The 23,724-nt window shown below is 45.5% G+C and overlaps 2 protein-coding genes across 2 annotated transcripts in view; both read right to left on the bottom strand.

Moving 5' to 3' along the window:
* Nucleotides 1-2,162: 2,162 nt before the first annotated feature.
* On the bottom strand, nucleotides 2,163-3,167 carry sst1.2 (somatostatin 1, tandem duplicate 2). Its single transcript, XM_056284041.1, has 2 exons — nucleotides 2,991-3,167; nucleotides 2,163-2,387 (listed from the first exon to the last, which is right to left on the bottom strand). The coding sequence occupies exons 1-2, from the start codon at nucleotides 3,165-3,167 to the stop codon at nucleotides 2,163-2,165; spliced, it is 402 nt and encodes a 133-aa protein (XP_056140016.1).
* Nucleotides 3,168-10,708: 7,541 nt separating this feature from the next.
* LOC130115333 (collagen alpha-1(IV) chain-like) overlaps nucleotides 10,709-23,724 on the bottom strand; it is a 204,537-nt gene continuing 191,521 nt past the window's right edge. Inside the window, exons 50-52 of the mRNA XM_056282942.1 lie at nucleotides 21,093-21,207; nucleotides 18,608-18,780; nucleotides 10,709-10,790 (exon numbers count right to left, since the gene is read on the bottom strand). Of these exons, the coding sequence (XP_056138917.1) occupies nucleotides 10,709-10,790; nucleotides 18,608-18,780; nucleotides 21,093-21,207 (370 nt within the window). The remainder of the gene's footprint in view (nucleotides 10,791-18,607; nucleotides 18,781-21,092; nucleotides 21,208-23,724) is intronic.

The raw sequence follows: 23,724 nt of genomic DNA, 5'->3' as shown, positions 1-23,724 counted from the left end.
GTGTTTTTTATATATATATATATATAATTATAATAATCTCTCTGTCTCTGTCTCTGTCTCTCTCTCTCTCTCGCTTCATTTCTTCAGCTCTCTCCACCTCAGGCCCATCTTCCGCCTCACTCTCACATCCGGTGCCATGCTGTTTCCATAGCAACTGTCTGTTAATTAAACACGCCTGCAGCAAAGCAAATATTTGTTTTCCACTTCCCGTCTTCATTAAAGATCAATTAGAGCAGAAGAAGATGAGACGAGGTGTTGGACCAGAATGACAGAGTATACTGCCCAGTGTTCCCAGTACTCCCAGTACACAGAGAGGACCGGAGAGGAGGAGAGGATGAGGACGTGAGAGAGGACAGCCTCTCTAATTCATGTCATTATCAGCAACTGTTTCAACACATGAATGCTCATTTCTGTTCAGTCGACACGTGAGGCAGAGCAGCTGCTTTGCAGCCATCAAACTCAGAAGGAGGGAACATCTGCAAGGAACAATCAAGTTGACCAGGGTGGACATCACGTATCTTGTCTTTGTGGTGTGTTCAGCTGAACATAGGTGGCAAAGCATTTGCACATCATTGTGTTCTGGTTTTAGTCACGTTTTACACAACGTCCCAACTTCGCTGGAACTGACGGTTGTACCTGTTAGTTTGGACATATGTGTCTTACTTTGGACATATGTGTCTTACTTTGGACATATGTGTCTTACTTTGGATATATGTGTCTTACTTAGGACATATGTGTCTTAGTTTGGACATATGTGTCTTACTTTGGACATATGTGTCTTACTTTGGACATATGTGTCTTACTTTGGACACATGTGTCTTACTTTGGATATATGTGTCTTACTTAGGACATATGTGTGTTAGTTTGGACATATGTGTGTTAGTTTGGACATATGTGTGTTAGTTTGGACATATGTCTTACTTTGGACACATGTGTCTTACTTTGGATATATGTGTCTTACTTAGGACATATGTGTCTTAGTTTGGACATATGTGTGTTAGTTTGGACATATGTGTCTTAGTTTGGACATATATGTGTGTTAGTTTGGACATATATGTCTTACTTTGGATATATGTGTGTTAGTTTGGACATATGTGTCTTACTTAGGACATATGTGTCTTAGTTTGGACATATGTGTGTTAGTTTAGACATATGTGTGTTAGTTTGGACATATGTGTGTTAGTTTGGACATATGTGTCTTAGTTTGGGCATATGTGTCTTAATTTGGACATGTGTGTGTCAGTTTGGACATATGTGTCTTAGTTCGGACATATGTGTGTTACTTTGGACATATGTGTGTTACTTTGGACATATGTGTGTTAGTTTGGATGTGTAAGTGTTAGTTTGGACATATGTGTCTTAGTTTGGACATATGTGTGTTACTTAGGACATATGTATCTTACTTAGGACATATGTGTGTTAGTTTGGATATATGTGTGTTAGTTTGGATGTGTGTGTGTTAGTTTGGATATATGTGTGTTAGTTTGGATGTGTACGTGTTAGTTTGGACAAATGTGTGTTAGTTTGGATATGTGTGTGTTAGTTTGGACATATGTATCTTACTTAGGACATATGGATCTTACTTAGGACATATGTGTGTTAGTTTGGATATATGTGTGTCAGTTTGGATGTGTGTGTGTTAGTTTGGATGTGTGTGTCAGTTTGGACGTGTGTGTTAGTTTGGACGTGTGTGTGTTAGTTTGGATGTGTGTGTCAGTTTGCTCCTGATTCCTGTGTGTGTGGGGGATGGGGATGGGGGTTGGGGGGTGGGGGGATGGGGGGTTTGAATCCTGCTGCTAAACACGCCCTGTCTGCCAGGTGAGCCGTGCTGTGCTGCCCCGTGTGGCACAGACGAGAGGAGCAACACAAGTTGTGGTTTTTGTTTCTTTATTGATCAATTAAACACACACACATCGCAGATGTCGTCATTTACAATTTGGGCCGCCAGCGAGCGGGTGCTGATTGGTTACTGGAGTCGCTCAGGTGCAGGCGGACATGCTGTCCGATTCGCTGGTGGGTCTGGAGTGGGCGTGTCTCACACCAGGACAGTCAGTCTGAGGGGGGGGGGGGTGAAAAGAAAGAGCAGATCGGTTGGCTCAGAGGACAAACACAAAGGAGAGGGCGGAAGTCTTCAACAGGAAGTACGTTACCTTGGTTGGTCTTCAACAGGAAGTGAATCCTTTCCAGTAGAAGTTCTTGCAGCCGGCTTTGCGCTCGCGGGGGGGCAGATTGTATGGGGGATCAACTGAGCGCTCGAGCTCCATCCTCAGTGAGTCCTCTGGTGCCTCCCCAGCCCCCATGGAAATAACCTCTGCTTCTCGCTGAGTGTCGCCCTCTGGCAGGGAGAGCTGGGATAGCAGCTCCTCTACAGCACGCTTACTCCACTCCTATATATTTATATATGGAGCGTATATATGTATACATATATATTTATACACACACACACACACATATAAATATGTGTCTGTGTGTATATATATATATGTATATACACACACATACATATATATACACATATGTATATAAACACACACACACACACACATATATATATACATATATATATTTATGTGTGTGTGTGTGTGTGTGTGTGTGTATATATAGACACATCAAACAACAAAGTCAGCTCCTATGTTTTTAAATGACGCATTTACTGTTTTAATCAGCACGCACAGTGCCCCCTACTGGTATGTACCGGTCACGTTATGATATTTAGAAGCTATATCAGGGTATCTCGTGAGCACAATATGATATGACATATTTACTGGTCACGTGATACTGACTGTAAAATATGATATTTACCACTCATCGTATAATACTTACTGGTCATACTATGACGTTTACTCATTGGAATATTACGCTAATCACTATGCTATGCTTCTGGAAAGCTACATATGACTCAGCACACTTGATAAAGTTGTGAGTACTTCTGTCGTCTGTGGTGGTGAAGCCAGACCGAGCTTTGTCTACACAGAATCCAGATGTCTAACCTGGGTCATCAGGTCGGCGTTGCGAGTGCGCTGCAGAAGTCTGTGGTGCCTCAGCTCCAGGTCCAAATCTACATTATGGTTCTGGTCTCGGTTGGGCTGACATTCAGCACCTGAACTGAACAGAATCAGAGCCAAGGCCGACAGAACCAGGCCACTGGAACAACACAGGAACCTCATCCCTGGGGACAACAGCAACAACAATCAAGAGCTGAACAAAACCCGAGCGAAGAAAGGAATGACAGGAGGGACGTGGTTCGGAGGAGTGTACCTTCTCACTGCTGAGTCCTGCTGGATCTGCTCCGGTTTGGTGTGGAAGAAGGACAGATATCGGCCGGACCACTTCTTGTGCTGATGGAGTTGTGAGATCCAGCAGTTCCAGGCAGGTTCTTTTAAAGCGGCTTGCAGCGTCACGTGACTCCCCGGTGGCGTGCCGGCTGTGGCACGAGGCGGCGTGCTCACCCAGTGATGCCGGAATGTCACGTCATAAAAGCAATTAGCAGGACTCTTTGTTGATTCATTAACGGTCACGGCCTTGCCCAGGCTGCACTATAAACCAATTAGTCTTGTGTGGAACCACTAGTCCACATTAATTCTCAGCAAACACCAACCAGAGAATGTGAGATTAGGAAAGCTGCCGAGCAGCCGTCACGATCAGCCCCACGTCCCGCCCCCCCCACCGTGTGGGACGAACAGCCCCACGTCCCCCCAAACAGCCCCACGTCCCCCCCAAACAGCCCCACGTCCCCCACACCGTGTGGGACGAACAGCCCCACGTCCCCCCAAACAGCCCCACGTCCCCCCCAAACAGCCCCACGTCCCCAACACCGTGTGGGACGAACAGCCCCACGTCCCCCCCAACAGCCCCCCGTTCCCCCCAAACAGCCCCACGTCCCCCCCAAACAGCCCCACGTCCCCCCCAAACAGCCCCACGTTCCCCCCAAACAGCCCCACGTCCCCCCCAACAGCCCCACGTTCCCCCCAAACAGCCCCACGTCCCCCCCAAACAGCCCCACGTCCCCCACACCATGTGGGACGAACAGCCCCACGTCCCCCCCAAACAGCCCCACGTTCCCCCCCCCCCACCGTGTGGGACGAACAGCCCCACGTCCCCCCAAACAGCCCCACGTCCCCCCCAAACAGCCCCACGTCCCCCACACCGTGTGGGACGAACAGCCCCACGTCCCCCCAAACAGCCCCACGTCCCCCCCAAACAGCCCCACGTCCCCCACACCGTGTGGGACGAACAGCCCCACGTCCCCCCCAACAGCCCCACGTTCCCCCCAAACAGCCCCACGTCCCCCCCAAACAGCCCCATGTCCCCCCCAAACAGCCCCACGTTCCCCCCAAACAGCCCCACGTCCCCCCCAACAGCCCCACGTTCCCCCCAAACAGCCCCAAGTCCCCCCCAAACAGCCCCACGTCCCCCACACCATGTGGGACGAACAGCCCCACGTCCCCCCCAACAGCCCCACGTCCCCCCCAAACAGCCCCACGTCCCCCCAAACAGCCCGACGTCCCCCCAAACAGCCCCACGTCCCCCACACCGTGTGGGACGAACAGCCCCACATCCCCCCAAAAAGCCCGACATCCCCAACACAATAATAAAAAAATAAAAAAAATATTATTATTATCATCATTGTTATTACTATCATTATTATTATTATTATTATTATTATTATTAATAATGCCCCCACATACCTGTGGAGGCATGGAGATGTTTAGGAGAGATGGCAGTGGGGTTTTTAACTAGATTGTTTAACACAATCTTGGAAAGTGAGAGGATGCCTGAGGAGTGGAGAAGAAGCACACTGGTACCGATTTTCAAGAACAAGGGTGATGTGCAGAACTGTACCAACTACAGAGGTATAAAGTTGATCAGCCACAGCATGAAGATTTGGGAAAGAGTAATAGAAGCTAGGTTAAGAGGAGAGAAAGAGTAATAGAAGCCAGGTTAAGAGGAGAGAAAGAGTAATAGAAGCTAGGTTAAGAGGAGGAGAGGTGATGATCAGCAGCAGCAGTATGGTTTCATGCCATGAAAGAGCACCACAGATGTGATGTTTGCTTTGAGAATGTTGATGGAGAAGTATAGAGGAGGCCAGAAGGAGTTACATTGTCTTTGTAGATTTAGAGAAAGCTTATGACAGGGTGCCGAGAGAGGAGGTGTGTTATTGTATGAGGAAGTTGGGAGTTGCAGAGAAGTATGTAGGAGTGGTGCAGGATACGTATGAGGGCAGTGTGACAGTGGTGAGGTGTGTGGTTGGAATGACAGATGGGGTCAAGGTGGAGGTGAGATTACACCAAGGATCGGCTCTGAGCCCTTTCTTGTTTGCAATGGTGATGGACAGGTTGACGGACAAGATCAGGCAGGAGTCTCCATGGACGATGATGTTTGCGGATGACATTGTGATCTGTAGTGAGAGTAGGGTGCAGGTGGAGGAGAGCCTGGAGAGGTGGAGGTATGCTCTGGAGAGAAGAGGAATGAAAGTCAGGAGGAGCAAGACGGAATACCTATGCGTGAATGAGAGAGAGGACAGTGGAATGGTGAGGATGCAAGGAGTGGAGGTGACAAAGGCATTTGAGTTTAAATACTTGGGGTCAACTGTCCAAAGTAACGGGGAGTGCAGTAGAGAGGTGAAGAAGAGAGTGCAGGCAGGGTGGAGTGGGTGGAGAAGTGTGTCAGGAGTGATTTGTGACAGAAGGGTACCAGCAAGAGTTAAAGGGAAGGTTTACAAGATGGTTGTGAGACCAGCTATGTTATATGGTTTGGAGACAGTGGCACTGATGAAAAGACAGGAGGTGGAGCTGGAGGTGGCAGAGTTGAAGATGCTAAGATTTTCACTGGGAGTGATGAAGAAGGACAGGATTAGGAACGATTATATTAGAGGGACCGCTCAGGTTGGACGGTTTGGAGACAAAGCAAGAGAGGCAAGATTGAGATGGTGTGGACATGTGTGGAGGAGAGATGCTGGGTATACTGGGAGAAGGATGCTGAATATGGAGCTGCCAGGGAAGAGGAGAAGAGGAAGGCCAAAGAGGAGGTTTATGGATGTGGTGAGGGAGGACATGCAGGTGGCTGGTGTGACAGAGGAAGACGCAGAAGACAGGAAGAAATGGAAACGGATGATCCGCTGTGGCGCCCCCTAACGGGAGCAGCCGAAAGTAGTAGTAGTAGATTACTATTATTATTATTATTATTATCATTATTATTATTGTGGCGGACATTATTATCATTATTATTCTTATTATCATTATTATTATATTATCATTATTGTCATTATCATTATCACCCCCATTCACAATAGAGACAGAAGTCTCTATTGTGAATGGGGGTGGGGGTCATGAGTCAACTTTATTGTCACTGCACAGAGTACCAAGACAACGAACTGCAGTTCGATAAAACTTTACTTTTACGACATCCCTCACTGTATCCACAACATCCATAGTGTTTTGAATGTGATGTCCATTACTGCCTACCAACGGGTTCAGCACAGGTGGGAGACAATGCCAGCATGTTGTGGATAAGGTGAGGGACATCATTATGGAGAGGGATGAAACAATGGTCTCTTATGATGTTAAGTCTCTCTTCACATGTGTTCCTGTTGATGAAGCAGTGGAGGTATTCCATATGAAATTACAACACAACCCCACCCTTAGCAATAGGACCACCCTTAACACTGACCAAGTGTGTCCTGAATCTGTGTCTTCAGTCCATGTACTTCACATACAGGGGGCAGTACTATAGGCAGAGGCATGAGGGTGCTATGGGTTCCCCAGTCTCACCTGTAGTGGCCAACTTGTACATGGAGGAAGTGGAAAAGAGGCTCTGATGTCCTATCCAGGGACACCACCTAGCCATTGGTTCAGATTTGTGGACAACACCTGGGTTAAAATTAAATCTCAGGATGTACCACATTTCACCGACCACATGAACTCTGTGGACACCACATCAAGTTCACCAGGGAGGATGTGGAACATGACAGGTTAGTCTTCTTACACTGTGAAACTGCAGTTGGTGATGGGGGACATTTGATTGTTGATGTTTACCGTAAACCAACACATGCTGATCAGTACTTAAGGTTCAGCTCTCATCATCCACTGGAGCTCAAACTAGGAGTCATCAGGACACTGTGGGCTCTCACAGGATAGACAATGGCAGGTGGCTTCCTGACTGAACAGAAGTGCCCAACTAGCTGGCTACCATATCCTCCTATCAGCAGGGGGCGTACTTAAACTAGAGCACATTCACAAAGACGATAGCTTGTAATGACTTGCTGGTGGACATCACAGGGCTACGGAAATAACATTTAAAGAGACTTCCCTGCTGAATGTGATCATAAAGTGAGACCTGGAAACTAAGCAAATAAACACAAACAGGCGAGTTTAGGACTCTACTATCGATTCACACCATGTAGCACTTTTCGACAAGGCAGCATAAATGGTCAGGACACCGGTTAGGGACATGTACTTTCCCCCTTGTAACTCACCATTCCAGCGAGTCCTGGGAAAGGAGCAGTTGATTTCCAGATAAAATGTTGGTGATATCTGATTCGTGTCTTGTTCTTTCTTGGCTACCAGCTGTTTGAAACCTCTGTACGCCTCCAGGTTTGAGACAGCGGGAGAGGAAGGGATTAAAACTATCCATCACACTAACGTAAAACTACTAGGAGAGGTTTCGAATTCAACTGTCTATATAGTTACAAAGAAATCCAGGAGATGCACTCTCACAGTTTCTTCTAGCTGTACTTAAAATGGGCTAAATGGTTCTAACCGGTGCTAACTGGTGCTAACTGGTTCTTCCATGAAAGAGTAGGTCAGACTCTGCTTGTCTGTCTGTCCGTCTGCTCTTCGGTCTGTGTGTCTACAGCCTGTTCATCTGGGCCTGTTCATCTGGGCCTGTTCATCAGGCCTGAAGCCAGGCCCAGGTGAACAGGCCCTGGTGAACAGTGTGTCTACAGCCTGTTCACCTGGGCCTGGCTTCAGGCCTGATGAACAGGCCCAGATGAACAGGCTGTAGACACACTGTTCATCAGGCCTGAAGCGAGGCCCAGGTGAACAGGCCCTGGTGAACAGTGTGTCTACAGCCTGTTCATCTGGGCCTGTTCACCAGGCCTGAAGCCAGGCCCAGATGAACAGGCCCAGATGAACAGGCCCTGATGAACAGGCCCTGGCTTCAGGCCTGATGAACAGTGTGTCTACAGCCTGTTCATCTGGGCCTGTTCATCTGGGCCTGTTCATCAGGCCTGAAGCCAGGCCCAGGTGAACAGGCCCTGGTGAACAGTGTGTCTACAGCCTGTTCATCAGGCCTGAAGCCAGGCCCAGATGAACACCTCATTCATTGATGTGGTCTCAGTACTAAAGATGTTGGAAAAGAGCAGATTTTGCTGTGCGTCATCCATGTTTCAAGTTGAACTTTGCCTTACATTTTTGTCTGTGATTTGATAAAGGTCAAGAGTCGTAGATTTTAGGATTTTACAAACCTACTTTCAGAAAATATTACTTACTCATTTATTTAAAATGTATACAAATCGAGATGTGACCAAAAACAACATGGTTGCCTGCAGGTTTTGATGTGTTTCCAGTTGCTAACATTGGATTTCCTTGTTTAACTTGCATGAAATAATGAACTGTATGAATCACTGCAGCAGGCCTAAACACACACACACACACACACACACACACACGTGCTCCCCTGCAGCCAGTCACGTTTCAGCAGCTGCTTTACACTTCCCCCTCACTCTCTAATGAAAGGTATACTGAACGGATATGTATGCTGCTTTATGTGGAAGAGTGGTTCTCAGTCATCATATTCACATTATATTCATTATGTTCAGGGTGGAGAAGCTCTGTGGTCGCAGGCTGAATAACTGCAACATCCAGCTGTTGATATGTACTGTTACCTCCCTGTCTTCTCTGCCATCTGGGTGCCTACTGCAGACCGCCATGCTGAAGGAGAAACCGTCTTGTGGCTTCTCCCATTTCTAATATGTGAAGCACCTCATGAACCTTCTAACTCCACCCCAACCGTACAGTCTCATGGTTAGCTGCAACATCTGTGTAGGTTTTTTTTTGGGGGGGGGGGGTTATGAGTCCTGCAAAAATGGTTGTGAGAGAGGATCAGAAAATATAAGACATTCAAGCTTCTCATTAGTAAATGATTCTCACTGGTAGGAAATCTGGACAAATATGGTTTCTCTGCATCCCCACCACTCGTCTGTCTTCGTCTGCCCCTTGTGCTCGACCACGTGGTATTGTCCATGTGGTTTCATCAAGGTAGGACTTCACAGAACCCATCGACAAACAGGTAGGCAGGATGTTCGGTCAGTACTGACCTGCTCAAACACACCACCTTCTTACAGGTTTCTGAAGGGTCAGACTGCGTTCTGTGTTGCCTTGTAGTAGCTAAAATCATGCTTCAGCTAAGCTAATATTAGCGCTGTTGAACTGCTGCAGAAGCATCTGTTTTACCAGGCTGTTTTCAGGATGTGATGTAAATAATCTGTCACGTTAGTGAAAATACACTGCCAGTACTTACCAGCTCGACACAACGGTCTTGTGTTGGTCTGTTCATGTCCGTCATGTCCCAGCAGCCGTGCTGCTGCACACTCACATCTACACCTCAGATGAGCTGAGCTGGCCTGCTGCTGGTTTACAAAGACACGCCCACAAGCTTCTTCTGGTGACACTTTTAATTGTAAGAAAATTCACATCCTATTGACAAAATGTAAACCAAACAAATACAACTGCATGAGAACATCCACCAGACCAGGTCCTGTGGAGGACCACACAGCCGTGGTCTCAGATGGGCTGACAGACAGTTCTGACTTGCCAACACGGTGCTGCTCTTCTCCAGATGTGCAGCAGCTGCAGACATGAGTCACTTTCTGAGTCTGACAGACCAGGACCACACGAGGTCCACATGAGCTGCACTTCACTGACACAGCCAGCAGGAGACAAGGTCCATCTGTCAGCCCTGCCATGCACACCCCTACACACCGCTGCGTGTGCATGTGTGTGTGTGTGTGTAAAGTCATAAGAGTGGATTAGAACAAGTGTATTAATGTGTATCAGTGTGTGTAGTAGTAGCAGTAGTAGTACTGGTATTAGTAGTCATAATAAAAATGTGTGTTTGTGTGTATCAGTTTGTATGTGTGTAAAATAGTAGTTATGGTATCTTAATAATAACAATAATAACAACAATAATAACAACAATAGTAACAACAATAACAATAATAACAATAATAATCCAGGTGTAGAGTCACAGCAGGTGAATCAGGTCATCTGGACACAACGTTTATTGACAGACACGTTCCATCATCATCTAAGTGACCTCTTCAGTCTCACCTGACTGCGGGTTTCCCCACCCTTATAAACTATACAGTGGCTGCAGGTGTCCCCACCCTTATAAACAATACAGTGGCACAACGACCCAAACCAACGATCGAACACCGGTTTCATATGCAAATGACCCAATGCGCCCTCAGGGATGAATAAAGTATTCTGACTGTGAAAGTACCATGAGCATTAATTAAAGTTACAATGGCCATGTACTCTTACATAGACTGAGGAAGAGCTGCAGTGTAGTAATGTGTATCAGTGTGTGTGCGTGTGTGTGTGTGTGTGTGTAGTAGCTGTAATAATATTCATAGTATGTAGATGTGTGTACATGTTTGTAGCAGTAGTAATGTGTGTCTGTGTGTAGAAGTGTTGCTGTTGTGTCTCTACCGCTGTTTCATACAAACCCGACAGCGGCTGATGATGCTGCCTGGAAAATCTCCCTTCACTGTCTGAGGTCTGGGCTTACTGCAGAGAGAGAGAGACAGAGACAGACAGAGACAGAGGGACAGAGAGACCTTTGACCTTTAACCAAGCATATAATGTTCCAAGTCTTCATTCACATCAAGATAACATTAACACAAATACTCATATACATAGTGGAAAAACACAACAATTGCCATACACAGTAAAAACAAAAGGATACAGACCTTCCCCTATTTTTCCTTTTTCAGAAATTAAGAAGAAGCACTTGCTCTTCCACTGTGCACAGCACATCCCCATGTCCCCACATAGAAATAAATCCTTCCAGGTTTGAACTAAGTTGGAAAAACATGAACTCTATTTTCAGCCGAGCAGCCACTAGACCCCTGAACATGAGCATGGCGTCTGTGGACCCTGTGCCTTTCATCTTGTTCCTTCTGCTAAGCCAAATGCTCATTTTCGCCTGTCCTATCAAAAAATTAACCAAGGTGACACGTCTGCACTGTGCTGCCGTGTACCTCGGACCAAAGACAAACAGGCTGTCTTTGAGAACCTCTCCTAAACCTCTGAGCCACCGCTGCAGTACAGAGAAAAGAGGGCCCAACCTGGGACATCTGAGCCATAAGTGCTGTAGGGTTTCCTCATCATTGCAGAAAGAGCATTGACTCCCTACCCTAGGATCAATGTGTGCCACATGTCTGTTCGTAGCCACAGCCCCGTGTACCACCCTCCACTGTAGATCCGCAGTGTGTTTCTCAATGGGGGGTTTGTACAGGGACCTCCAGCTGCCCCTGGGGGATGAGCCTGGTGCCAACACACTCAACCACCTCGACTCCTGCACGCCGGTGAGTGATGTTTTGTTGAGAACCTTTACAGTGACTGCGTACAAGGCCTTCTAAGATGTTCTTTAAAAGTCATGTAGTACTGGCGTTTTGAAGGACAGAATGGCCCCCTTCACTTCCTCCTGCTCCTCCACTGCTGCACGGACTGACAAAGATGGAAAAACAGGCCGCATAGCTGGCTGATCCTCTCCACACTCTGCTCCTAGTGCCTCTCTGAAGAAGACAGGAAGTGCACTGATCACTTCCTCGAACAACCTCTCCAACAAACAAAGGGATTTAAAGCCAGTCTCTTGGCTCAAAGTGCCAGCCATCTTCCACTGTCCTCCTGATCTGAGACACACTAACTTCGTAAGTCCAGCTCTTATGAGGGATCTCTGTACACTTATGGAGCTGAGCATCCTGCAGCATATCAGTGGGTTATGGAACAATGGTTCCTCCCCTACACTGCCATAGAGCTGGGAGTAATCCCTGTTGGGGCGTAAGACCGTTCCCCAAGCGCGGAGAACAGATTGATTGAAGGGTGTTGTCTTGAAATCCATGCCAGCCAGGTCCAGAAGGAACAGGTGCTTGTCATAGTTCAGGTTCATAACCCTCCAAAGCAAAACAGATGCTGTTTCACTCCAAAGTCGCTGGTCATGGTATAAAAGGCACTGCACAGTTTGAAGGCAAAAAGCTATGATACGACTGCAGAGGTCAATCAGGCCCTGGCCTCCTTCTAGCACTGGTAGGAACAGTACAGCAGACTTGGTCCAGTGAAAGCCTCCCCAGAAGAAGTCCACCAACGTACTTCCTGTATGAGTGTGTCCGGAGGTTCTACAACTTTAAACCGGTGCCAGAACATCGAGGCAATCAAGTTGTTAACAATCAAGACTCTCCCCCTATAGGACATCTGACGCTGGATCCAAGTCCATCTAGACAATCAGGAACTGACCTTTTCAATTAAACCCTCCCAGTTTTTGCTCAGAAAGCGGTCACTGTCCAGAAAGACACCTAGGCATTTATCCCTTCTGCATTCCACTGCAGCCCCGCTGGTAATGTCGGCTTATCTTTATTGTTCCACTCCCCCAGCAAGAGACCCTCAGATTTTGACCGACTGACTTTTGCAGAGGAAGCTTGTTCGTATAAGGCCAATTTCTGCTTGAGAGTTTGTAGATTGTTTTGAGTTGTTATGAAAACCATGACATCGTCAGCGTATGCTGATAAGCTAACTGCAGTGGTGATGTTCCCTGAAAAAGTTAGTCCTGGGAGCCCCTGCCTGAGCTGAAATAAAAGCGGTTCAATGGCCAGGGAGTACAGCATTCCAGATAAGGGACAACCCTGTCTTATACCTCTCTTAACAGAGACAGATCGGCTGAGTCCACCTCCTACCTTCAACAGAACACTGGCTCCAGAATACAACAACTTGATCCAGTTAATAAATTTATCCCCAAAACCAAAACCTCCAAGTGTTTTGAACAGATAGCAATGATCAATCCTGTCAAAAGCCTTCTCTTGATCTAAGGAAAGCAGGCCAACATCCAGCTCCTGGAGCTCAGATATGGCAATAATGTCCCGTATCAAAAAAAGATGATCCTTAATTGTACGGTCAGGAACACAGTACATCTGGCTGTAATGTACAACCATAGCCATACACTGTTTGAGTCTATTTGAAAGACATTTTGCAATTATCTTATAATCAGTACATAACAATGAAACTGGTCTTCAGTTCTTCAGTAGGCCAAGATCTCCCTTTTTTGGGTAGCAGTGTCAGGACAGCCCTTCTACAACTCAAAGGTAGAGTTCCAGAGTTCAAACATTCTTTAATAGAGCAGGTTTGTGCTCTCAGCCTCAGGACCAGTTGGATAAGGGGGTTCCTATTACTAGTCAGCTCTTGGCATTGCAGGGCTTGGTGGTGGTACGAGAGGGGGTCACTTAGTTTTACATGTGTCCAAAACTTCATTGCTCTTGTTTGTATGTTTAGTATTAGTGGGTATTGGCCTAATTCTGCCCTTCATGCATTGTTTGTAGCTTTCCTCTGGACCTGTAGGAGGATCTTACAGAAATCTGCATGCAAGGTCTCAATGGGGTGTTTATCCCATTGAGTAAAGTCTTGTTTTGCAAGTGGACCCCACGCCTCACTGCCATAGAGTGCAGTTGGTTCAATAACACACTCAATTAATTTTAACCAAATTCTAACTGGTATTTCTGCTTGTATATTTTTTTATGGCGTAGAAAGCCCGGCATGCTTTCCCTCTCATCTCATGAACTGTTTCATTAAGATGTCCAGCTGGATTTAGTTTTAATCCTAGAGAGGTGTAGTGTGTGCAGTACTCTACATGTTTTGTACCAGTTGAGAATTTAGGTAGAAACTCCTGAGATCTGGATCTTTTCTGGAACATAATTTTTTTGGTCTTTTTGGAGTTTACTGTCAGGACCCAGGTCTGACAGTGATGTTCTAGCAGATCCAGGCTCTGCTGTAGGCCATCTGCTGTGGGGGACAGCAGAACCAGGTCATTTGCAAAGAGTAGGCATTTCACCTCCTGGTTGTGGAGACTGACCCCGGGGACAGAGGACTTTTTAGTATAGCAGCCAGTTCATGAATTAAGATATTGAAGAGTACAGGGCTGAGGGTACAGCCCTGACGGACACCTCACCATTGGGTAAAGAATTCTGTTCTTTTTATGCCAATTTGTACACTGCACATATTGCCAGAATATACTGATTTAATAATATCATCTCTCTGTCTCTCTGTCTGTCTCTGTCTCTCTGTCTCTATCTCTCTCTGTCTCTTTCTCCCTCTGTCTCTCTCTCTGCACTGCATGTGGGAAGGTTGGGTGCATCAGCGTGAGTGAGGGCGTTGAATGAGCTTGAGTGTGTTTTTTAGCTCAATTCACTTGTTCTCTACTGCTTTCACTTTTCTTTTCTTTTCTTTTCTTTTCTTTTCTTTTCTTCTCTACATGGTGAGGTGAGAGAAGTTTAATTTTACTTCGTCGTTGGTTGTTGGAAAGTGACTGGAGTAGCTGGTGGGAGTTTGGTGGTGTGCAGTATGGCACCCCTCCCCGGTGAGGGCTCGCCTCCCCTGTCTATCAGACACGGGGTTAGAGTGATGGTGGACTCGTGGTACACTGTAGAACAGGTTCTCCTGGCTGCAGGAGACCAGGTCGGCTATGAGAACATCACCTACGGCTCTCGGATGAATAAAGCCATGGTGGCTTTTCTCTGAGAGGAGCGTTTAGTCCACCTGTTGGTCGAGAGAGGCCTGGTGCTGGACGATCTGTTTGCTGCCGTCTCGCCCTTGTTTGTGCCGTCGACACGTGTTACCGTGCCAGGCGTACCTCCGTTTATCCAGAACGAGCTCATTGAAAGAGAACTGAGTCGTATCGGAAAGTTTGCTGGCGGGTTCAGAACAGTCCGTCTGGGTTGTGAGGACGCTAGACTACAGCATGTTAACTCCCTGCGGATACAGGTCTTCATGTATTTAAATGATCCCTCAGAACATCTACAAGTGTCATTTAAGGTCAGATACGAACACGGTTTCTACACAAGTTCTGGCAGCATGAAGTGCTTTGAGTACGGCGATGTCGGCCACAAACGTTCATCCTGCCCGCACAGGAAGCCCACAGTGGGCAGCAGTTCAGGCGAGCCACAGACAGGAGGCGCCACTGAGGGCGGTAACCCGCAAACAGCGCAGCAGGCGGTGGGAGATACCGCAACCGGTGATCCTCAACCCGGTATGGAGGGAAATGTAACAACTGAGCAGGACAGCAATACTGTAAATGATGGTAATCTGAGTGGTACGGAAGCACAGGATGTGGATGTATGCAAAGACGGGGGACAGACAGAACCAGCGAGAGACAGTCACCCAGCCGAGGCTGAGAGTCAGGTCTCTGCAGGTGAATCACACTGTGAAAACACTGGAAATGAAGATGAGGAAATGTTAGAGGATGATAGCCTGTCTCAGTTTACTGATATTGTGTCACAAGGTGATCAGCAGTCATACTCATTAACACACCTCAGCAACACAACAGAACACATCACCAATCAGACCCAATCGCATTACCAGACAGTTAAAACAAAACTACATCACACATTGTAACACAAACACAAACACAGAGCAACGTGCAGTGCTGTCTGGCTCTACATGGACAGTCCACCACAGCAGATGATGTGAGCATGGTGACTAATCAGCAACTAAAAATAACCTTGACTGTGTGCAGACTGAGGGAACACAGCCTTGCTATTGAAAAGGGGAGACAAATGAAGTATGTTAGCAGCAGTCTATGTTGCTGCCTGCAATAAAGTGAGGCACAGAGAGTGTAAGTTAACAGCAGTCTACGTTGCTGCTGCCATAAACTGAGACACAGTGAGTGTAACTTAGCAGCGGTCTAAGTTGCTGCCTGCCGTAAAGTGAGGGACAGTGAGTGACAGTCACCTGACACAAGCTATTGCTCCCATATTAGATGACAATAAGTTTTTTTGCCTTGTACTATGTTTCTTTGCTGTGCAATGGTTCTTTTATTTGCTGTGTTATGTTTCTTTGCTGTGCAATGGTTCTTTTATTTGCTGTGTTATGTTTCTTTGCTGTGCAATGGTTCTTTTAATTGCTGTGCTATGTTTCTTTGCTGTGTTGTGTTTCTTTGCTGTACTACATTCTTTTCTTTGCTGTGTTATGTTTCTTTGCTGTACTACATTCTTTTCCTTGCTGTGCTGTTTCTTTGTTGTGCTGTTTCTTTGCTGTGTTATGTTTCTTTGCTGTGATATGTTTCTTTGCTGCACTGTTTCTTTGTTGTGCTGTTTCTTTGTTGTGCTGTTTCTTTGTTGTACTATGTTTCTTTGCTGTGATATGTTTCTTTGCTGCACTGTTTCTTTGTTGTGTTGTTTCTTTGTTGTGCTGTTTCTTTGCTGTACTATGTTTCTTTGCTGTGATATGTTTCTTTGCTGCACTATATTTCTTTGTTGTGCTGTTTCTTTGCTGTACTATGTTTCTTTGCTGTGATATGTTTCTTTGATATACTATGTTTCTTTGCTGCACTGTTTCTTTTCTTTGCTGTGCTGTTTCTTTGCTGTACTATGTTTCTTTGCTGTGATATGTTTCTTTGCTGCACTATATTTCTTTGTTGCGCTGTTTCTTTGCTGTACTATGTTTCTTTGCTGTGATATGTTTCTTTGATATACTATGTTTCTTTGCTGCACTGTTTCTTTTCTTTGCTGTGCTGTTTCTTTGCTGTACTATATTTCTTTGCTGTGCTGTTTCTTCGCTGTGCTGTTTCTTTGCTGTACTGTTTCTTTTATTTGCTGTACTGCTTCTTTGCTGTACTGTGTTTCTTTGCTGTGCTGTTTCTTCGCTGTGCTGTTTCTTTGCTGTACTGTTTCTTTTATTTGCTGTACTGCTTCTTTGCTGTACTGTGTTTCTTTGCTGTGCTGTTTCTTCGCTGTGCTGTTTCTTTGCTGTACTGTTTCTTTTATTTGCTGTACTGTTCCTTTTATTTGCTGTGCTGTTTCTTCGCTGTGCTGTTTCTTTGCTGTACTGTTTCTTTTAATTGCTGTACTGTTTCTTTTATTTGCTGTACTGTTTCTTTGCTGTACTATGTTTCTTTGCTGTACTAGGTTTTTTTGCTGTACTGTTTCTTTTCTTTGCTGTGCTATGTCTCTTTGTTGTAGTGTGTTTGTTTTTAGTGTTGTTTTCCAATTGATGTTTCGCTTTTTTTCCCTTTCGTTTGTCAATGTTTGGACACTTGCTTTGGCAACATGTACATTGTTACATCATGCCAATAAAGCCATGTGAATTTGAGTCTATTTGGATTTGACAGAGAGATAGAGAGAGAGAGAGAGAGATAGAGAGAGAGAGAGAGAGAGAGAGAGAGAGAGAGAGACAGAGAAAGAAGAGAGAGTGAAGCGACAGAGAGGGAGAGACAGACAGACAGACAGACAGACAGACAGACAGACAGACAGACAGACAGACAGACAGTACATGACCATGAGGAAGACAGCTGGAGTGCTACAGGGAGAGACATGGAGAGGTGATGTGTGCTTGTTTTACCGTTGGTGTATATTCTTTCCCTGATATGTGTTTCATCTACGCAGAAACTGACAGCTATCTAACAAACGGGATATAGAGTGGAGTCGAACACAGCAGTCCAGTTAAGCTGAGTCCTCACTTCTCTTCTTTTGACTTTTTCCTTGTTTGTAACACTGAAATAAACACAACGTCACAATGCTTTGGCAACAAAGTGTTCTCAAACCACAGCACAAATGAATTCTCACTGCTTCAAATAGCCTACACTCACATGCTACAACAAGAAGCTACACTTAGCTTATCTTAGCATTTTTAACCTTGGCAAAGGACATTTTCACAAATAGTATTGTTAACCCAAACGTCTGAATTCCAAATTATTAATATGCACACTTGCACAAAACACGGAAAAGGTAACAACGTTACAAGCAAAGAAGGCTCAAACGTCAAGGAAACTTCCTGTCTGACACATGGAGGAGTTCTTTCAAAGGGGTTGACCTCTAACCTACGAGTCACATGATCTGAACTAACCACTGAAAACACTTTACATTTATCACCATGTTGTACAACAAACTACCACAAGGGGTGCTAAAGAACATGAATTTGAAGGCCACAGAACGTGTGCCATGACAGCGTATGTATGTCTGAGTGTGTGTGTGTGTGTGTGTGTGTGTGTGTGTGTGTGTGTGTGTGTGTGTGTGTGTGTGTTTCTGTATCCATGCATGAGTGTATGTTTGTGCATTCGTCTACGTGAGAAAATAAGTGTTTGAATGAGAATGTGTAAACATGTGTGTGTTATTATTGTAGGAGTTCATGTATGCGAGTGATTGTGTTGTCATCTGCGTATGTGTGTATTAATTTACGCCAGAATGTAAATGTTTGCTTATTAGCATGTGTATGTTAGTATGAGCAGTATGTATTAGTGTTATTAATGAGTTATTAATGTGTGTCGTGGTGTACCTGAACAGGTCGATGGATGTTAGTGTGAGGAGTATGTATTAGTGTTATTAACGTGTGTCTTGGTGTACCTGAACAGGTCGCTGGGGTCCAGAGCCGCCAGCCAGTAGCTGTAGGAGTCGGTGTAGTAGTTGCAGGTCCCTCTGCCGTGACATTCGATGAAGGGAATCTGTCTGAAGTCCTGCAGACAGGATCCTGGAGAGGCTAGCGGCTGCCCACTGCCCTCTGAGCCAACTCCAGTTTGCTGTCAACGGCACAAAGAGCTGAGATGTAAAGGTCAGCTAGCAGCTAGCATGCAGCTAACTACCAGTGGTGCTACGCTGCCCACCGATGAAGCAACATCATCATCCCATCCGAACATGCCTTCACACTAGATCTGAATATCTTTGTATTTATCTCCCCCTTTGGCCGGTTTCATTCCTGTATGAGTCCTCTGGCACATGTGGAGTGTCCGAAATGCCAGCTGCAGGTTTGGTAACGCATGTGGAGGTTCACGCTACTTCCCCAGATCGACTCTAGACTGTACAGACACCACCCACTTGTAGGAGGTACCGTTAAGATGCACAATTCTGCTGCTCAATGAAAATTCTGCAAGCAGAAGTAGTGTTAACGATCACAGATGACTAGATTTACTAGCCCTTGGCTAACAGCTCGGGCCATTTAGTTTAGTCGACTGGTTAGCGCATACTCTCCTCGAAAATACCCAAACATACTCTCCCCCAAGAATACCCAAACATACTCTCCCCCAAGAATACCAAAATATACTCTCCCCAACAATACCCAAACATACTCTCCCCCAAGAATACCCAAATATACTCTCCACCCAAGAAAACACAAACATACTCTCCCTCAAGAAAACCCAAACATGCTCTCTCCAAAATACCAAAATATACTCTCCCCAACAATACCCAAACATACTCTCCCCCAAGAATACCCAAACATACTCTCCCCCAAGAATACCCAAACATACTCTCCTCGACAATACCCAAACATACTCTCCCCCAAGAATACCCAAACATACTCTCCCCAAAATACCAAAATATACTCTCCCCAACAATACCCAAACATACTCTCCCCCAAGAATACCCAAATATACTCTCCCCCCAAGAAAACACAAACATACTCTCCCTCAAGAAAACCCAAACATGCTCTCCCCAAATTACCAAAATATACTCTCCCCAACAATACCCAAACATACTCTCCCCCAAGAATACCCAAACATACTCTCCCCAACAATACCCAAACATACTCTCCCCCAAGAATACCCAAATATACTCTCCCCAAAATACCAAAATATACTCTCCCCAACAATACCCAAACATACTCTCCCCCAAGAATACCCAAATATACTCTCCTCAACAATACCCAAACATACTCTCCCCCAAGAAAACCCAAACATGCTCTCCCCAAAATACCAAAATATACTCTCCCCAACAATACCCAAACATACTCTCCCCCAAGAATACCCAAACATACTCTCCCCCAAGAATACCCAAACATACTCTCCTCGACAATACCCAAACATACTCTCCCCCAAGAATACCCAAACATACTCTCCCCAAAATACCAAAATATACTCTCCCCAACAATACCCAAACATACTCTCCCCCAAGAATACCCAAATATACTCTCCCCCCAAGAAAACACAAACATACTCTCCCTCAAGAAAACCCAAACATGCTCTCCCCAAAATACCAAAATATACTCTCCCCAACAATACCCAAACATACTCTCCCCCAAGAATACCCAAACATACTCTCCCCAACAATACCCAAACATACTCTCCCCCAAGAATACCCAAATATACTCTCCCCAAAATACCAAAATATACTCTCCCCAACAATACCCAAACATACTCTCCCCCAAGAATACCCAAATATACTCTCCTCAACAATACCCAAACATACTCTCCCCCAACAATACCCAAACATACTCTCCTCAACAATACCCAAACATACTCTCCCCCCAAGAAAACCCAAACATACTCTCCCCCAACAATACCCAAACATACTCTCCTCAACAATACCCAAACATACTCTCCCCCCAAGAAAACCCAAACATACTCTCCCCAAAATACCGAAATATACTCTCCCCAAGAATACCCAAACATACTCTCCCCAAGAAAACCCAAACATACTCTCCCCAAAATACCAAAATATACTCTCCCCAAGAATACCCAAACATACTCTCCCCAAGAATACCCAAACATACTCTCCACAAGAATACTCAGTCATACTCTGCAGATCTCCTTGTTAGCTTTCCTCGACCTTGTGGCATTTGAGGGAAATGAAATGGAAAGGAAAAAAAAGTTGCGTTGTTTGTATTGTCATGTATTCCGATGTGTCCCCCGACTTATAAAACCACGTGATGTCACTGAAACGGGTGTTGGACTGTAAACTAGGAACATGGACTGCTGGGTCTCTTCCCTGAACCTTCAGTTGTGATGTGGAGGTGTTTCAGCAACCAGTGAGCAGGGCCTGGACAGTGGACAGCACAGCCCTGAACAGGACGACTGTGAGTTTGGACTATTCTGTTCCTGCATTGAGTAGAACCCACCATGACAAAGGAGTAACCAGCCCAGAGAGAGCGCCACCCTCTGGGACAAACTGGGACCTGACTGGTCTGGCTGTGGACTGCCATCACGTTAGCTGTGGTTTCACACACAGCACACCTGCAACATGTAAAATACAAGTCTATTGAATGTTACCACTCACACCCCACCTCTGGTTCTTTCCTTTTGCTTTGTGTTTAGATTTATTTTCTCCCCAGTTGTATCCGGCCACCACCACCACCACCACCACCCCCCCCCTCTTCTGGGCCGTCCCGGGCGCTGCTGCTCCACCCCCTCTGCCGATCCACGGAGCGCTGCAGACTACCACACGCCTCCTCCCATACATGTGGAGTCACCAGCCGCTTCTTTTCACCTGACAGTGAGGAGTTTCACCAGGGGGAGGTAGCGCGTGGGAGGATCACGCTATTCCCCCCAGTCCCCCTCCCCCCCCTCGAACAGGCGCCCTGACCGCCCAGAGGAGGCGCTAGTGCAGTGACCAGGACACACACCCACATCCGGCTTCCCACCCACACACACAGCCAATTGTGCCTGTAGGGACGCCCGACCAAGCTGGAGGCAACACGGGGATTCGAACCAGTGAACCCTTCCCGTGTTGGTAGGCAACGGAATAGACCGCTACACCACCCGGACGCCCCCCTTCAATCTCCTCCTTACACCTCCTTCTGCAACACCAGGTTAACACCAGCTTACACACATGTTAACGCCAGGTTATACACATGTTAACACCAGGTTAACACCAGGTTACACACATGTTACACACATGTTAACACCAGGTTATACACATGTTACACACATGTTAACACCAGGTTACACACATGTTACACACATGTTAACACCAGGTTATACACATGTTACACACATGTTAACACCAGGTTATACACATGTTACACACATGTTAACACCAGGTTACACACATGTTACACACATGTTAACACCAGGTTATACACATGTTACACATGTTAACACCAGGTTATACACATGTTACACACATGTTAACACCAGGTTATACACATGTTACACACATGTTAACACCAGGTTATACACATGTTAACACATGTTAACACCAGGTTACACACATGTTACACACATGTTAACACCAGGTTACACATATGTTACACACATGTTAACACCAGGTTATACACATGTTACACACATGTTAACGCCAGGTTATACACATGTTACACACATGTTAACACCAGGTTATACACATGTTACACACATGTTAACACCAGGTTATACACATGTTACACACATGTTAACACCAGGTTACACACATGTTACACACATGTTAACACATGTTAACACCAGGTTACACACATGTTACACACATGTTAACACCAGGTTACACACATGTTACACACATGTTAACACCAGGTTCTACACATGTTACACACATGTTAACACCAGGTTATACACATGTTACACATGTTAACACCAGGTTATACACATGTTAACACCAGGTTAACACCAGGTTACACATATGTTACACACATGTTAACACCAGGTTATACACATGTTAACACATGTTAACACCAGGTTACACACATGTTACACACATGTTAGCACCAGGTTACACACATGTTACACACATGTTAACACCAGGTTATACACATGGTACACACATGTTAACACCAGGTTATACACATGTTACACACGTTAACACCAGGTTATACACATGTTAACACCAGGTTATACACGTTACACACATGTTAACACCAGGTTATACACGTTACACACATGTTAACACCAGGTTACACACATGTTACACACATGTTAACACCAGGTTATACACATGTTACACACGTTAACACCAGGTTATACACATGTAACACACATGTTAACACCAGGTTACACACATGTTAACACCAGGTTATACACATGTTACACACATGTTAACACCAGGTTATACACATGTTACACACATGTTAACACCAGGTTATACACATGTTACACACATGTTAACACCAGGTTACACACATGTTACACACATGTTAACACCAGGTTACACACATGTTACACACATGTTAACACCATGTTCTACACATGTTACACACATGTTAACACCAGGTTACACACATGTTACACACATGTTAACACCAGGTTACACACATGTTACACACATGTTAACACCAGGTTATACACATGTTACACACATGTTAACACCAGGTTACACACGTTACACACATGTTAACACATGTTAACACCAGGTTACACACATGTTACACACATGTTAACACCAGGTTACACACATGTTACACACATGTTAACACCAGGTTCTACACATGTTACACACATGTTAACACCAGGTTACACACATGTTACACACATGTTAACACCAGGTTACACACATGTTACACACATGTTAACACCAGGTTATACACATGTTACACACATGTTAACACCAGGTTATACACATGTTAACACCAGGTTACACACATGTTAACACCAGGTTACACACGTTACACACATGTTAACACCAGGTTATACACGTTACACACATGTTAACACCAGGTTATACACATGTTACACACATGTTAACACCAGGTTACACACATGTTACACACATGTTAACACCAGGTTACACACATGTTAACACCAGGTTATACACATGTTACA

This window comes from Lampris incognitus, chromosome 7 (assembly GCF_029633865.1).
Source record: "Lampris incognitus isolate fLamInc1 chromosome 7, fLamInc1.hap2, whole genome shotgun sequence".
Taxonomy (NCBI): Eukaryota; Metazoa; Chordata; class Actinopteri; order Lampriformes; family Lampridae; genus Lampris; species Lampris incognitus.
Note: the sequence above shows the minus strand (reverse complement) of the source record. Positions and strands in the feature narration are given on the sequence as shown.